At 44.4% G+C, this 18108-nt stretch overlaps 1 protein-coding gene across 18 annotated transcripts in view; it reads left to right on the top strand.

The window, feature by feature from the left end:
- Nucleotides 1-18108, top strand: part of DENND1A (DENN domain containing 1A) — a 467166-nt gene that overhangs the window by 256710 nt on the left and 192348 nt on the right. For 15 of the 18 annotated variants that reach the window (XM_074330989.1, XM_074330982.1, XM_074330983.1 and 12 more), the window contains one exon: nucleotides 14585-14630. The exons of the other annotated variants lie outside the window; for them this stretch is intronic. In XM_074330989.1, coding sequence (XP_074187090.1) covers nucleotides 14585-14630 — 46 coding nt within the window. The remainder of the gene's footprint in view (nucleotides 1-14584; nucleotides 14631-18108) is intronic. 18 annotated transcript variants of the gene reach the window in all.

The following is an 18108-nucleotide window of genomic DNA, read 5'->3' as shown; positions in this document are numbered from 1 at the left end:
GTGATTCTGGCGAGCCTGACCCGGAAGGGCTGTGATCCTGGCGAGCCTGACCCGGAAGGGCTGTGATCCTGGCGAGCCTGACCCGGAAGGGCTGTGATCCTGGCGAGCCTGACCCGGAAGGGCTGTGATCCTGGCGAGCCTAAATTAGAAGGGCAGACTTAGCAATGACGGCTGCCAATCCCTGGCACCCAGACTCCCACTCCAAAACATCCAGGTTAAGACTAGTATTTGCGCTTGAGTGGATTTTGTGAGTAGGCTGCACCTTGGAAGTTTCTGTTTGTAGGAAAGCATTTCTCTCCTCGTCTCTTGTTTTCATGAAAGAACTTTTAGACATTTGACCAAAGGATGCTTACAGGCCAGTGGGGATGGGTATCTGTTTATTAACTGCAAGATAAAAGAATGATGAAATCAAAGACCCCAAGAGAAAAAAACAGATCCTCCAGTCAAGGCTTGATCTGATCACCTTCAGCTTGCTACCACTGCTTTGGTCAGAAACTACAAATGTCATGAAATCTGAGTCCATGCTAATAACTTTCTTCTATTGTGCTCAGTGCCTTTATCCACATGGAGTTTGGTCCTTGGTGGTAAGAGCCAGCAGGGATAACTAGCATTTTAAGTAAAGTGCTAGGAGCCTGAAACATGTAAATTCGAAGGAGGTTTGTTCCTCTGCAGATGATTTAAATGTTAAGTACATCCCCATGCAGGGGATACACGAAATGGAATCTGAAAACTATTATCTCCTGTAGAAATGAACTCTCAATTTACTCACTGCACAGGAAGGGTAGATTCTAGTCATTTTCACTGCCAGCAGGTGCCCTTTCTATGCATAATAGACTTCACAAGTGTAATTAACACATGAGGACCACTGCTGCCAGTTTTTCTTCAGGTACATGCTGCTAGGAGTTTTCAGGACAACAGTGTAGCGTCGGCTCTAAGAGCTTTTTACATTGTACTTGAAGATGAGGTGCTCGCTAACTTCTGGACAAAGACATGGTAAATGGGGCTGGGCCCAGATCCCGCCATTGCTATCACAGGTCATGGTCCTTGGGCTCGGTGACCCTAAGAGCTGTAATGCAGCCTCTGGTAGAACAGAGGCCAGTAGCGCAAAGCTCTGGGAGGCAGTGAATAAATGGAAAGGATGATGCTGAAAACCCCACAATTATGTACAAGACTCTAATTGCACATTCACAAATACAACAACCAATTATCTGAGTTAACTTTAATTAGAGCTATACTCACAGATTTTAATTATCTGAATAAGTCAGTTTAATACAAATGGTCTGCCCTAAATATTTCCCAACTTAATTTTTTCAAGTCCTTTCCCATTTTTGAAGAGCGTGGTAGAGAAAGTTCCTAGCCTTTGGTTTCAGACAGACCTGGGCTCAAATTTCAGTTTCATCTCTTATTAGCTATATAGTCATTTAAAAATGTATTTTACCTTTCTGATCTGCAGTTACTTTTTCTGTAAAATGGGTTTAATTTACCTACTGTGAAGGGTGGCTTTAAGAATTGGAATATTGGTCGTCAAGTAGCACATAGGAGCCATTTAGTAAATGGTAGTTGTTTTTATCATGGTTGTTACAGATACGAGACATGGATTTTGGTTTCCAGAAGGTTTAACTCACATCAAACATTATTGTTCCTTCTGTAGCCTGTGAGCTAAGGGAAAAACTTTATAATTCGTCTTCTCTTTTTACCCCTCAGATTGTTTTTATTTTGATTTTTTTTTTTTTATTTAACTTGAGTTATTGTATGGTTGTTTTCATTTGCAGCTGTGGCATAAGAATGAAAAGAAAAGAAACAAAAGCAGATGGCTGAAAAAACGAAAGGAGTAAGACATTTCCAGCCCTTATGAATATTTAAAAACATGTGCTGCTGGTTCCTTTCTGCTTTAGATTTGTGCCATTCTCTTGACTTTGAAAGTGAAAATGAGAATGTTCCCTACCTTGGCTGATGGCAGCCCTGACCTTGGCCAGTGTTGGCAGAGCTTTCCCTTTTCTGGGACAAAAGGATTAACTTGCTGATGAGAATCAGCATTCCCTTTCATTATAATAATCACTATCTATTGAGTACAGTGTATTTTTGTGTCAAGCTCTTTATAAACATTATTGCAAAATCTTCAAAATGAAGCCATAAGGCAAATATTATTAGCTCTAGTGTATAGATTAGGAAATTGATGCTCAGAGAGGTTTAGTGACTTACCTACTGTGACACAGCTCAGAAATGGTAGAGCCTATACTTGAAATCCAAGGCCATCTGATATGAAAGCTCTCCTTCCTAATATCCTCCAAAGTGTTAGAGGATGAGTTGTACCCATCACCGAGATTTTCTGAAAAAATTCTTCATGTAGGCTTCTTGATGACTTGCTAATTGTAAACTTATGTTATCATTGATTATTCATTCATTCAGCAAATATTTATAGAGCACTTACTATGTACCAGGCACTCTGCTAATTAAATGCTGCTAATAAAAGGTCCCAGCAGAAGCCATATGGCATTTTGCATGTAAATTCCTTTTTCTCCCTTATTTATTCAGAAGCAGTCCTAAATAAGGACCACAAGTCAGTTCTCAAACTGAACTGTACTTTTGGGTTATTTTGGACACTTTGTGATAAAATATTTCCAAATCAGATCAGGATAAGCTCATGTGTCCCTGCGAAGAATAGCCAGGCCAGAGCCAAGTCAGTAGCTAACTCTTGTTGCTCTCTGAGGGCATGGTTGAACTGAAAAGTGAAATCAAATGTGTACAATCAAGGTTTGGATTTTGCATTTGTCTTTGTAAAATGTATTGTATTTACTGACATTCATTTCCGGGTGACTGGAAGCCTTTCTTCCACTCACTGGGCATGCTCCGATTCTCTGTGAGAGATACAGGTTCTAGGTTCTTTATCTGCACTGCGTGTAGGGTCCTGAATCTCCGCCCCCCGCCCCCCCCCATCCCCCACCCCCCCACCCCCCACCCCCACCCCCACCCCCACCCCCACCCCCACCCCCCACCACCACCACCACCACCCCCACCACCCCGCCCCCACCACCACCCCCACCACCACCACCCACCCCCGCCACCACCACCATGCTGCAGCATCTATTTCATCCAGGACTTTTAGCAAACAAGCTGAAATATGCCTGATACCAGGGTGCACCATCCATGTGGGTGACGGCATTAGTCTAGACACAGCTGTAAAATGACATCTGGATATCAGAGCTTCATTCTCATCTTTATCTTCATTGATGCCGTGCAGTTTTCCATAAGACATAAATTGATGCTAAAGTAAGTGAGACTGTTGATATTCTTAGTGGCAGAAATAGAAATCAACGAAGTGTGGTGTGGTGGAAACAAGAAAACCTGGCTTTGGTTCTGTTTTCCCCATTTACTAGCTTTGAGGTCACTGAGCCTACTTTCTCTTCTGTCAAACAGGAGTAGCAATTATTACTGACACAAAATGTGCTCCATAGGTAGTAGATACTATTTTTATGTTTTTAATGACTTTGTATATGTATTAATGTGTATAAATGTATATATACACAAATGATCCAGCAAGATCCAGTTGAAATTTCAACACCAAGATAGGATGGAAGTAGATTAGGTAGACAGGTATGGCTGAAATTCTCATATCTGTGCTGAACTCTGGGCTATGTGGGTTTTGTTAAAGATTGAATTCCAACAAGTAAGCAAAAACTGTGTCATTTCCATTTTGCAGCAAGTATTTGAGTGCTGTCATGTCCCTGGCGTTGGGCATAGGAAGGTAGGAGCTTATAGATGGTTCTGGATCTGAGAAAACACGATTTCACTAAAGAACTCAGGTGTCCAGGCAAGAGTGGGAGAACAGAGATTTTTTTAAAGCTAAGAAGTAGCAAGGGATCAAGACAGGTCCAGTGCTCAGGGCTGTAACTGCTGTAACAAGGAGCTCGTCCGAGAGGTCGGAGAGTGTAAGGGGAGCATTTCAGTTCCAGACAGAAGAGGAAGGGAAGTTGCGTCTGTGCTGCGCTTGGATGGGTAGGAAGTGCATAAACAATGTGCTTTGGTTGAACTAAGGGAAGTCCATGGTAAAGGGAAATAGATTTCTAGGCAGATCCCTTAGTAAGATTTCGCTGAACTTGACCCTGACTTTTGAACAGGGAGCCTGATTGTAGAAAAGAGTTCAGGCTTGGAAGTCAAAGTTCTGGGTCCAAGTCTTGGCTTTGGTCCTACTGAATATACCGTGTTTCCCCGAAAATAAGACCTAGCCAGACCATCAGCTATAATGCGTCTTTTGGAGCAAAAATTAATATAAGATCCGGTCTTATTTTACTATAAGACCTAGTCTTATATAATATGATATGATATGATATGATATGATATGATATGATATATGATATGATATAATAATAATATAATACCGGGTCTTATATTAATTTTTGCTCCAAAAGTCGCATTAGAGCTGATGGTCCAGCCAGGTCTTATTTTTGGGGAAACACGGTATGTCTTTGGCTGGGTAACATCACCTCCCTGAGCCTCTGTTTCCTCATCCACAGAATACAGCTAACCACAGTTCTCCATAAAGAGCCTGGCATCAAGTAGGCAACGAGAAAGAAGTTAGATGATGATAGTCACTGAGCCCTACTTGGAGATGCACTGTCCTTTCGTTCAGCAGCACCCAAAGCTGAAAATGCCAAGAGCCTTTGCAGGAAGCTTTGGACAATTTCTGAGTAAACCGTTTATCTCCCTGGTGGAAAAATAGGAAAGAAAAGCGACTAGACTCTTTGCAAATTCTGTACTATAGATTTGATAGGAATCTATATTATCGGTTCTCTAGGAAAAGTGTCTTTTCGAGTTCTCCATTTGATTTTTTAAAATGGAAATGTAATTTATATACCATAAAATTCACCCTTTTAAAGTGTACAATTCAGTGGTTTTTAGGATATTCTCGAAGTTGTACATCCATCACCTATATCCAATTCCAGATCAATTAGATTTTTAATACATTCTTTGTTATTGTAGAGACTGTTTCATCCTTATTAAAAACACACATTTTTAAACTTTCTAACAATGTGTACAGCAAAAAGCAAATGTTGTACCAAAATGAGGATTCTGTGTAGATGGTTGGCCTCAGACCCTTAGCCTGGTTCCCTCCGAGGTGCCCCCGACAGTCAGCCCAGATGCCAGCGGTACAATGGACAGCTCTCACCAGCCTCACCAGCGATATTCCCGCGATGGCGCTGAGACTTGCAGGCTTAGGGAAGACAGTATCCCTTTTACACGGGAATGACCCTTCCCGTGCTGGTGAAGGTTTGCCACTCGCCCACCTGCCTGCAGCCTCACGCCCTGGCCCCTACCTTGCCGGCTATTGCATCTCATCTGAGCCTCGGGACGGCCCTGATGCTGCCCCTGCCCAGCCCCCTCCTGCTGCCCAAGGTGGCAGGGGCAGCAGCCTGTCTCTCGGGGCCCCGTTTCTGTCTAGCCTCCATGGGACATGGCTGGCTCTGACCTCTGCTTCTGTGACCAAGCTTGGGCCTGGTTTTCCATTTCTAGTGACGCATTCTGTATACAATTTCTCACTCCTCCCTGACATGGAGCCTGTCTTAAACGCAGCACTTAGAAAGCTCTGGAACTTCTAAGGCACAGTATAGTGGTCTCTGCAGCAAAGACACTCTAGATACGTTCCTGGTCACCAATAGAGCAGGAGCCACAGACCATAATGCCACCATTTCAGGCGCTTCAGCAGTGGAGGACGTTCCCTTGTGTCGGCATTGTTGTAGTAGTATCCCTGCCTCTCTCCTGTGGGCGCGAGGGGGAAGAAGGAAGCACCAGCCAGTGCTGGGCTTGAAGTGCTCTCTCAACAAGCGTGGGTTTGTCTTCCCCTCAAACGTGTGAAAGAGTGAGAGCCTAGGCTAAGAAGGAAATTGGATGCTATGCATCTTGGCACGTGACATGTCTTAGTCCTAGAAAAACAGAAAGGAAATCTTTTCCTCTTATTACCAGTTGCATTTTCAACTTTTACGTTTTTTTTTTGTTTGTTTTTGTTACTTCCTCTTGATTTATTTTTCCATACACCTCTCTCTCTTTTTCGCTCCTCATTTCTTTTGTGCCTCATTCCTTCCTGCATTTCTACGAGGGTCTCCTGGGCTGCTGGGGGCCGACAACCTGAGACTTCCCCTTTGCAGCTGGCTTTAGCTGTTATGGTTCTCATTGAACTCTCTGGGGCAATAGAGAGCCCCGTCTCCTGACCTTTCCTCTGTGATTAACTTCTCCTGCTGCACTGGTCTCGGCCATGGAGCCCTTCCTGATGTTTTCCAAGTCTGTCTCCTTCCGCTAGACTGAGGAGGCTCAAAAGGGCGACTACTCCAGGCTTTGATGTTGACCTTTCCAGGTTTTCTTCCAGGCATTATCTCCGTAACTCAAGTGTTCATTTGGTTGGGTTCAGTGGCTTCGAGCTCTAGAAGGCATCTCTCCCAACCCACAAGGTTACTCTAGGAAGCCACAGGGCCGCACCAGGAGGGCACTGTCCTCCCTCTCCCCGCCCCCCCCAACAGCTCCAGTGACACACATGTGTCTCGAATTAGCAACCCATCTCCAGTGCCCAACTCCGCACCCACTGAGCTCCTCCCCTGTGGTGTGCCCTGTGGTTTGGCTGCTGCCATTACAGGGAAACTAGGCAGTTGCTGCCTCCTCTCCAGTCTAGAATTGCTCCGGTCCTCTCACGGCTCCTCACCCTCTGCTGTTGCTCATAAATCAGGGAGGGCTCGCAGGAGACCAGGCAGGAAGTTAAATACCTTTTCCCCTAAGTAAACCTTGATTAACTCATGGCACTCGTACCCCTTCTACTTTTCAAGCCGTATTTTCTGCCTCTCACCAGCTGTGACCTTTGTCGAGTCACTTAACCTCTTTGAGCTGTAGGTTCCTCTGTAAATTATGGAGATCAGCCTTTCAAGTTTGCTCCAAGGATGAAAGGGGGTGATCTTAGATCCGCCCCCAGCACCCTGTAAGTCTCCGCGCAGCAGCTTACACACATGCAGTAATATGCTTATTTGATGTCTGCTGGTAACTGTAAACTCCACATAGGCCGGGTCCACAACTCGTTTTTCTCTCCTCTATCCTCAGCCCAACAGTGGTGCTGGACACATAGTAACATTTGTTGATTGACCATCACATGGAAAACACTGAGCACATAATACATGCATCCTAAGATATTAATTTTCTCTTTCCCCTCCCTGATTGCCCTTTTAAAGTCAAGCTCCCAGGTGACTAGTTTATTTTTTTCTGTAGACAGACACCATGAGTCACGTTACAATCCTGTTTCCCTCGTTGGGTTGGCAGCTGGAGTGCTCAGAGACAAATCTGTGGCCACCCCAACAGCTGTGCAAAGCCTCACAGCTTACTCACCTTACCCTGACTTGCGTTTTTTTCTTTGCCCCTATTTCGTTCCTACTTTTACCACTGTATTGAACATACTCACATATACTGCCTTCAATCCTGTTTAGAACAAAAAAAAAGAGTTATCAATTCATTTAAGCTAGTAAGGCAAATGTCATTTTATTCTAGCCTTGAAGTGTCCACTTGCTATTTTATTTTTCAGCTATCAGTATCAAATAACCAGTTTTCTCATAAGTGTAACAATGGTCGGAAGACGTTAGTATTAAGTAAGAATAGCATAAGAGACTTTGAAGTAGAAGGATTTGGGCTGGAATTACCATTAACTGAGCACGGGCAAGTTTCCGAGAATCCCTTTTTTCATCTGTAAAGTGGATGGTATACATGGGCTTACTCGAGGAGTAAATGAGATAAGTAAGGTAACTAAAGCCTCCCGCCCAGCCCATGGTGTTTGGTGAGCGCTCGGTACATAGCTGCCCCACTGTCCATTTTCTTCCTGCTCCAGATGGGGCCCTACTGTAGACTCTGGGAAATAGGACACAGTTCGGTTCCCCTGGGACAGACAGTCTAGAATAACCATATATATTAATATGTGGCTTATGCCCAGTGGGCAGCCCAGACAAAAGCCTCTCAAAAGAGAGGTATCAGCAACCACCCGGGTGCCCGACAGGCTGCATAGGGACAGTTGGACTTAGGGGACGAGGGGCCTGAGGCCCTCCGAGAGCCCAAGCATGTTTGGAACGAGAGGTTTCCTGTGGTGCAGGGTGGTTCAGACAGTGTGGAGGGGCTTGGGACTGGCACAGCTGCTGGCCGGCCCTCAGGGAGCAGGTTCAAGAAAATCCACCCTCCTTCTACGGCCATGCACGTGCTGGTCTGGGAAACAGTAAGCTTGCTTGACCTCAGCATGAGGGACTGTAATGGACATGGCTCTCATCTCAGTTCTGCTGTTCACTAGCCGTGTGGCCTGAATGAGTTGTTTAGCTTTCCAGCCTTCATTTTTTCATCTATCAAGTGGCGATAGTAATAGTACCCACCCACTGTTGTCATGAGGATCCAGTGAGAAGATGCCAGTCAAGCCCTCAGCCTCGCTGGCTCGTGTCAAATGTGCAGTGAATGGTGGTCGCTCCTACTGTCTTCCTGTACAGCGTGGCCGTCATGTCAGCCTGTAGACCGTCTGTCCAGTCATTCTCAGTAAGACCAAAACCGCGATTATTTGTGTTCTCCAACAAGATGAGTTGTCTGGTCTTTGTTCTTGTTCTTTCTCCCATTCTTTTGTTCTTTAACCCCTCTAACAATGCTGAGGCCTCGTTATTTTAGAGCAGAATTTAAAACTCTGGGACAAGCTGTGTTTACACTTTTGTTTCTTTTCAAAAAAAAAAAAAAGAAAAGCTGAGACGAATGAGACCTCTTTCAGAGTTCTCCTTTCTTTTAAAAATGGCGAACTGAGGAAAGACTTGTGGGATTTCCTTTGCCCATCAGGGTATTTGGTTAAGAAGGTGGTGTGCCTCTGAGAGGTGAGATGGGTACTCTGATGTATAAATTGTAAAGCTAACTATGCATTTACATGGCAAAAAGGAAAGAAAAACAGTGGGTCTTCCAAATCCCCCCACAGCTCCAGACTAGTTCCTTTCAAAGGTGAAAGAGGTGTTGCTCACCTGGGGTTGGGACACTTGTCCCCCTACCCACTGTCCCCCTCTGTTCCCCTTCCGCTTTGTCTCAGGAAGCTATATTTTATGTATTTGAGCAGCCAGTGTTCTTTTATTTCACCTGACTCTTTTCCAATTAGTAGCTGCTCACCTCAGGGGAACATAATTAAGAGGGCTCTAGTTATCTGGGGGAAAGGAATTAAACAAATTGTGAAAGTGCAGTAATAATGAACAGGGGCTACAGGGCCATTAAGTCTGCAGTATCCATATTCATGCCTGTTCATTGCTCGGAATGAGCTCCTGCTGGAGGACGTACCGGGAAGAGAGGTGGTCTGCCTCAGGCCTGGAGTTCGGGTGAAAAGCCCCCTTGGTACGCCAGCACTCCTTTCCGTTGCCTGAAGTGCTGAGTACACGCTGTGGGGTGGGGTGGACAGAGCCTGCGCTTTTAGTCCAGCAGCCCTGAGTTTGAATATACAGCTTTACTCTTTACTAGCTGTGTGACCTTGAGCAAGTTACTTTACCTTTCTGAGCCTGTTTCCCATACTGAAAATGTGGGCAATAGCACTACCTTGCAGAGCTGCCTGGAGAACTATGGATAAGTCTTGCATTGAAGCAGCTGGGTTATAGTAGCTCCATAATTACTAATTTCTTCCCCCTTTAAGAGGATTCACCTTTCAGGTGACGGCCATCATATTGTCACTGCCTTGACACCAACAACAGAAGGAAGAAGGAAGAAAGACTAGCTTTAACTCTTCCAAGAGGTAACTGACTAAGTCAGAAAGTACAGTCATTCCCAGAGAACAAAGGCCACGTACAGATACTCCCTGTTCTGCTCTTCAGAGATGGACGATGGCATCCCACAGTCGCCATCGGCCGTAGGGCACTTGTGACACAGTTGGTCATAGCCGTTAATATTATCAGCTTTGATTTAATTACGAGCATTGTTGCTCCTGTATGTGTGTCTCAAATTGCCATTTAAAATGTCTTCAAAATCGCACTGAGACGCTGCACTGAAATGGGAAGTTGCTGGAAGTGCCGCCAGGCTCCAGAGCAGAGAAGCGTGGTGTGTGTTTACTGTTAGTGAAACCGATATGTGCATCCATATTTTCTTGAGAAGCAACAAACGAATTCTTCCTGGGACCTAATAAAGGAAGATAGCACCTAGTTGATGAAGTTTTGTTATGTTGCGTTACTGAGATGCCCTTGGGAAAAGGTGGACATTCATGACTCTGAATCAAAAACGATGATTCAGGTGAGTCAGACTCTGAACGTGAAGAACTTCTTTAGGAACAGCTTAAACAATTAATTTTGCTATATTTTCCTTTTAATGTATGCCCACAAATGGTTAAATGGCCCTTAAAATTTGTCATTCTACGTGATAAGAAAGTAATGAGTCATAGTTTCCTTGGTAGTTTTTGCCCTCTTGGTGGTCCATAAAATCAAAAGTAAAGGTTACCCTCCAAAGAAAGTGATAAGCAACCCCAGTAAGTAACTCAGTACATAGACAGGTGATAGTGAAGTAAGTAGACAGGAGACAGGGGAGTGTGTTTGGAGGCAGAAGCCCATGTGTAGGGGTGATTCATATCAGGCACTTCACGGTGATCGTGGAGCCTTGACCATCCTCTGCAGGGTTTGCCAGGTATCCATCAGAACTGGGGCAGGAACAGACACCATTGTGGGGCGAGAAGAGAATGGATCCACAGGTGCCCACCGTGCCAGGGGATCAAAGAGAACCTGTTTGGACATGATGGCAGTCACTCACTGAGCCCACCACATGCTGCTCCTGTGCTGGGCGCTTAACAGATTATCTCTAATCCTTGCAACAGCACTGACAGATTTCCACTGGGGCAGGTACTGCCCTTCTAGAAAACACTTTGCCAAGATATAACAACAGATGTAAAAAAACAGTCCTGCCCTTTGATTTAGTAATTCCATGTTTGGGAATTCATGCACACAAAAGCCTTCATTTTCATTACAGTGTGACTTAGAGTGACAAATTAGATGCATCTAAATGTCTAACTCTAGGTATAGAGTTCAGTAAATTATGGTACATCCATACTCGGTGGACTATTACACAGTCTTTAAAATAATCACAAAGATTGTAGTAAAAAAAAAAGGGAAATATTAATGTAGCCAATGAGAAAGCAACAAAATATTTGCACACTCTAGTTTAAAGATATAAAAATGTTTGTTAATGTGGGCCAACGTTGGAGGAGAAAAATGCAGAAGCAGAAGTAGTTCTGTTAAGATGACATGATCACGGGAGAGTGGTTTTTCCCCCATAAAAATTTCTCTTTACAATAAAAAGCCATAACAAAGAGGTTTCCAAAGAAAATGAGTCAGTGGCAGCAATGACTGTTTAGGTGTAATGAGAATAGAAACTGTTTTCAGAACGCACCTAGAATTACCCAGTTGCATCGTATGTGCTACACTGAGATGTTAAGGAGACTTCAGGTTTCTTACCCCCACTCCTCCACCCCCACCCCTTCCCACTTGGAATTTGTAATTAGTGTATATGCAAAACAAAATTTCAGAAGATTCAGGGCAGTATTTGGGGCTTTGTAAGCAAATGACAACATAAAAGGTATTTGTCTAAATTTGCGTTCATATAGAGCAGGGAGCTGCTGTGATTTCCAAGTGTGTTTTAAATATTTTCTAAATACAGAGCTATTGCAACCCTAACAATACTTGGCTAAGAAACTACATTTCTACGATAGGCCATAATTACCCTTCAGAAAACTATTGAGCTTAAAAAAATACCTACTAGACCATACTGAAGAGAGTCCTACTTTGTCTCTTCCTCATCTGCAGTTATTTCTGTAAGATTCCTTTATCCTCTCTTTCAGGGTATCATTGATTTTATTGCAGGACAAAAGGGCATGGCATTAAAACCTACATATTTAGAATTCTAGAAAATACTTCTTTTTCAGAGAAGAGTCTGTGTTGAGTTGCACAGAGGCTTTTGCTGTAGGTATTTATTTTCACCTTTTTCTCACAGTTGTTGGAATGTCTTTTTCTGTGCGTTAGTTTATTTGGAATTTTAATTCTGAAATGCTAATGAAAACTCAGGGTTATCAGTCAGTTGTATGATCGAATGCAGGAACTGGAGAAGTTTATAAGATTTGGTGGAAGTCTATGGATTTGAGTTTTTCTCCCTTCTGTGTGTTAGGCTGAGCCTCTGGACACATTATTAAGTAGCCATTTTTCTGGAATTCTGCACTCTTCCTGCTTCCTTTCATTACATTAGGCAAGGTTCCACTAGATGAGACATTTGTAGTCTTAAGACTTCCTGCCAGGGTTCAGACTTTGTATTTTTGACATTGAAGCTGTCGTGTTCCTGAAGCTACTTAATTAGAAACACATTCATTTCAGTGTACGTTGGAAAAAACTTGGACAGCAGAGCCAGGCACACTGGGAAGTTTGAGCATTTGTGTAGCTGGCAGCTAAACTAATGGTTTACAGTTTAAGGGAAAAAAATATCGTGGGGCATTTCCTTGCCCCTAGAAGCGAAGAGAAGCTGAATGTGCACAGCAGATACCTTTTTTAAAAAGAGAGAAGAGAAGAAAGAAAAAAGACAACTCCACTTTCACTGCAATTGTGTGTATAATTCTTTCTTTGGCTATTATCAAATACAAAAGTCTTCCAGAAGAATCGTTCCCAAACTGTGCTGCTAATATTCAAGTCTGTTTTACAGGCTCCCAAGATATATTACTGCTGAGATCTGTAGTAAGAAGGACAGTTTATATTCTGGGGAAGGATTTTTTGCTCGAAGAATTTTATTTGTTGGATGGTAATGAGGGAATTGTGCCTTTATTTTTAAATGTTTGAGCAATTTTAAAATGCACATCTGATGTTTAAAAACCTTCATTCCTTATCCATTGCTTTCAGGATAAAAGCCTAAAATCCCTAGTATTCATTTGGAAGCAAATCTCTCCTTTCTCATGTCTTACCACTCCTTGTTTCCCCAGTCCTGTCCCCAAGAAAGCCTCCCGTGTGTGTCCACTCCCACGCCCCCAGCTGCCTCAGCGGAGAGGTGGCTGGTCACCTCACACGAGACAGGCCTCTTTCCTCCGGGCTCGTAAAATACTTTCTTTCTCTCTCTCTCTCTCTCTCTCTCTCTCTCTTCCTTTCTCCCTTCCTTCCTTCTTCCCCTGCCCTCCCCTCCCCTCCCCTCCCCTCCCCTCCCCTCCCCTTCCATTAGTTTCAGGTGTACAGAACAATGCACTAGTTAGACATTTCACCCCTCACAAAGTGATAATCCCCCTCCCCCAATCTATTGCCCCTCTGACATCGCATATCTCTATTACAGTCCCATTCGCTCTATTCTCTATGCTGTACTCTGTATCCTGTGACTATATGTATATTAAATTATAGTTGGCATTCAATATTATTCTGCTTCAGGTGTACGTGGAGTGGTCAGGCACCTGTACCGTCCATGTAGTGGTCTCCCTAGTAAGACAAGTGAAAATACTCTCTTGCACCTTTCACAGGATGTAACACACGTAGTGGACAGACACACATAAGAGGTGTCAGTCGCTCCCTCCCTCCCTCCTCCTTGACCTCTTCCCCTCCCCCCAAGGAAAAGGTCGTGTGGGTGGTGGGCCTGCGGATTTTAGGCTTGGTGTTAGGAAGTCAGTGTGGCACAGAGAAGAAATTTTGGGGTCAAATCCTAGGTTTGCCACTTACTTTGTTTGATGGCGTTAGAGAAGTGATTTAAGCCCTCTGGGCCTGTTTTTTCCTCTGTAAAATGGGGATAATACCTACCTTGTATGATTATGCTGTGGGTTAGAAAAGCTGAAGTCGAAGTTTCTCACGTAATGCCAGCACACTTACCATGGTAAGTAACGTCCTCAATGATGGTGTGTGTGTGGGGGGGGGTGTGCATGCACACAGGCGCACAGACTCCTAAAACCTTTGGAGTTGGGTTCTCTCTTCTGCTCAGGCACTACCTTAGGGAACCCACTGCCCTGTGAATGAAGTAGCTGGTAGGGGCTTTATGAATTGTAGTGTCATCGGGTGGCATGTGTGCCGTGGGGAGGAGATGCTTGCTGGTAGCTCTCCATGTGCTTTCTCCATTCAGAAGGGACAGTTAGATCACATCTCTTGATGGCAGAAGGAAACAGCAAATAAAAAATCATTCTCCATTTCAACCTTGTTAACTGCTTTTTCTGTTGTAATTGTGGCAATAATAAATAGTTCCCATATGCACCAGGAACTGCACTAATCACTCAATGTATATTTTCTCTTATTCTGATGGCAACCTACCGGTTCAGTTCCAAGATCCCATTTTAAAGATAAGACAACTGAGGCTGTGCAGTTGTATTTGCATAGCTGCTATTTAGGGACTAACGCCAAAGTCGGCTGCCTTCCTGCCACCCATGCTGCTTCCAATACTGCCCGCATTTTGAAATTCTTCTGAAGTTTCTAGGCTTGGGAACAAAATGTCATATTAGGGTTTTTGTTGTGAAAGGAAATGTAACTGTGCATACGTTTATTAAAACAGTTTTTCTCCAAATAGTGAACCATCTGTAATTTTCTGTCGGAAGCAACAGACATTAAAGCAGCTGTGTGTCTGTTTCTCTTCACAGCGCTCCCATGCCCTACCTCATAGGAATCCATTTAAGTTTAATGGAGGTAAGTTGGCTCCTTTCCTCCCCAGGTCTCTCGACTTGCCGTTGTGTTTTGCAGTGTGGCCGTGGAAAAGACACGGTCTGTGGATTCACAGCTCTACCCGGGGGAGCGCGTCGAGCAGCACCTCACGCACAGTCTCTTCCCAGGTGCACAGAGCTGAGTGTTCACCTTAGACCCTTTCCACTGGGCTCGTGTCCAGTGTTTTTCCACTTTGCTTGGAGATTGTCAGTTTTCATGGGTGAGGGAGTGACGTTCAAAGAGGCAGGAGGAAAAAGGTTTTCCAGGGTTTGAACAAGGGAAGGGAAATGATTTGCTTTTCAAAATGATGTTTATTCTAAACCACTAGACCAATGTTACATTTTTCATTGTAGAAAATGTGGTGTATAAAGTATATAGAGGCATAACGAGGAAGACGAAAGTTCTCCACAAAACCACTATTGTAAATTCAACCACTGTTTAGCATTTTATTAGTCTTCCTCCTAGTCTTTATTCTATGAGTATATACTTTGTATAAATGTACATCATTGACATGTGTTTTATATAAATATAATTTCATGGTTTTATATGTCACTTAATATTATGGCTTGGGGATTTCTACATGTTTTTATTTACTCTCAGTAATAATAATTTTTAGGTTGCTACCTGTCATTCCGCTGTTTGGATGTATCACAACTTAACCATTTTCCTATTACTGTAGGACACTTAGGTTGTTTATAATTTTCCACTATGATAAATAACATTTCAATGAATATCCTTATGCATAAGGTTTTATCTGCATCTTGACTTAGTTCCTTAGCACAGAACCCCTAATGTAGAAATGCTTGGTCAAAGCCATGAATCTGACGCCAGATTGCTTTCTGCGTGGCTGGACCAATTAGATAGCAATTCTTTTAAAGGACTTATCCGTGCTTTTGTAAGTGCCGTGGGTTTGTAGATGTGAACCCTAAGCTTTTCCCTCCTCAGGAGAGAGCTTAAATTTGTACTAGAGCAAAATGGGGTGGGAGGTGGGGGGCTGGCCTGTTTGCACAGGAGATAAGCTCTCAGAGGAAAATCTAAAGCCATACCCGTCTGTGATGATGCTTTGCATGTCTTAAAGGGAGTGCTACTTCTCTTCTTCTGTTCCCTTCATTTCACGTCGACGAGGACCACCTGCTTCTCTGCTAACTGTTGCACACTGTGCTATTGTGCTTACGAAAATGAAACAAGTTGGTTATCGAAAAACCTGTTTGTTTGACATTGAGAATCTTGATCAAAATAGACCACAGAAATCTGCTCAAATTTCTAATTTGACAGGACGGCCATGTGGCTCCCGCATTCTGTTACCAGTCCCTCCTTGTCATCACCCAGCCCTGAGCACAGACAGTGCAGTTTATGGACTCTCTTGGATGGTGTATTTAGATCAGATTGAAGAGATTTCTTCTGTGTTTTACCTTTGTTTGTCAAGTTTGAGGATATATTCAAAGCTCCTGTATGAAAAATTTAAATTGAATACTTTCTAATAGGCTTTTAGTGCCAATTGTTGTAGAGTTTGAAACACTAATGTAAAGACCATTTGGTCTGTTGGAGACCACAGCTCTTCCCTGCCTCTCCGCCTGCTAGCAGACTGTTCTAACACAGGCGTTTTCAGACTCCTTTTCACGTCCCTGTACCTTCAGCATTGTCCACGTTTCTAGTGTTGACCTGCTTTCCTTCTCTACATGCCCTCTAGCCACCGTGTTCAAGGCTTTGTTTCAGCTACCCAGGTAATGTCAGGGCCTCTCAGCTGCGACTCTCACAGTAGCACGCCTCTCTCTGACCTACGCATGCACGTGCACGAACACACACACGCACATGTGCACACACATACACGGGCACATGGGCACATGTGCACACATACACACACACATGCACACACACACGTGGGCACACACACACACGCACATGGGCACACACAGATGCACACGCACACACATGCACACACACGTGCACACATACACACCCAGTTCTTTCACTCCCCTTCCGGCATCTGGTCCCTGTGAATGGCAGCCCTGCCGGGAGAGGCACCATCGTGGGACTCGCTGAGCATGGCTGGCTGCTCCTCTTCCTTTCTACTCACCGAGGCTCTGCCACACCTCTCACCCTGTTCCTGCCTTACTGCCTTGGTTGACATTTTTCTTTGCTATCCTGGATTCTTGCAAAGCCTTATTCATTCATTTGTTGAGCAGAAGGAAGGCCTCTCATGTTCCAAATATTTTGCTGGGTGCTGGGGGTCTGAAGATGAACATGCAATTCAGTTCACAGCCCCTGCACTGAGGGGGTGGCCTCCCGCCAATCACTCTCCCTTTAGTAGCCCTCCTTCCCATGGCCCTCTGCACGGCCCCTGAGTTCTGCTCAGTGTCTTTGCTGCGGTCAAGCCTTCTGTCCTCTCACTGCCCCTTGTTAGCCATGTGCTCACCGATCCCACACCATAGCCACGTTCCTGCGCCTCTGCATGGCGAACCCTTCTCCAGCTCGTCCAAGAAGTCCTCCCATTTTGTCATCGTCTTTCACTTACTGTACCTCCTGCTCTGGGTCCCCTTGCTTCCCTGTTCCTCTTCATCACCCCTTGGACCAGGAGTCCTTTGGGAACAAGGACTGTGCTTCATTTACTGTGGTGTCCTCAGCACGTAGCTGGGCACCAGGCAGGTGCTTTCTGAAAAGATGGATTGAGGGCGTGCTTGGAAAGCTGGAATCCGGAACACTCTTAGAGCCTGCCGACAGGTGTCGCTGTTTTCAGAGAACCCAGCACCATGATTTTACTTAAAGATGGATGGAGTACTTTTTTATGATTGTAAGTAATTTAAAACAAGGCCCTTTATTAGTAAAACATGCTTAAATTTTGAAGCTAAATCCAGAGATGACTTTGGCGCTTAGCCGAATGGGTCAAGTGCACTGTGCCCAGACTTTAAAAGGCTTTAAGTGACAAAGTTCTGGAAGCACAGGCCAAGATAAGGTCTCAGCCCTATGGATTGGCTAAACTAGAGGAGGGGTTTGCCGTGCCCAACTCCTGTGTGGTCAGCACTAAAAGAAAAGGAAAAATAGTAGTCGCCCCACACTTGAAGCCAGCTAAGACCCTTTCTGAACAAAGTAGCACTTCCTGAGTGCGTTAGGTTGCCATGAACTACCAGTTCTTGGAATTTAGTCTTCCCATCTCCTCTCGTGAGTTCAGCTCTGACTCCGAGTGCTCTAGTCGTGCTTTCTGATTGGGTTTACCTGGTTCTATCATACCCTTCAGGTGAGAGGGGTGCTGCCAGCGAGAGTTCTTCCAGGAGCCGTTTGTGCGCCGTAATGCCGGGGAGGAGCTCGTACCTGGCCAGGGGAGAGCTCTTTAAGGAGGGAGCTCGGGAAGGCCCAGCTCCTCTCCCGTACTAGTTTTCTTACTGGCAATTCAGCAAAAAGCTTATTTTTGACTGTCTTGTTATTTTTTCTTGAAAGCTATAGGCACCTTATTATGCCTTTGCAT

The sequence above is a fragment of the Rhinolophus sinicus genome, linkage group LG04, assembly GCF_036562045.2.
Source record: "Rhinolophus sinicus isolate RSC01 linkage group LG04, ASM3656204v1, whole genome shotgun sequence".
Lineage (NCBI taxonomy): Eukaryota > Metazoa > Chordata > Mammalia > Chiroptera > Rhinolophidae > Rhinolophus > Rhinolophus sinicus.
Note: the sequence above shows the minus strand (reverse complement) of the source record. Positions and strands in the feature narration are given on the sequence as shown.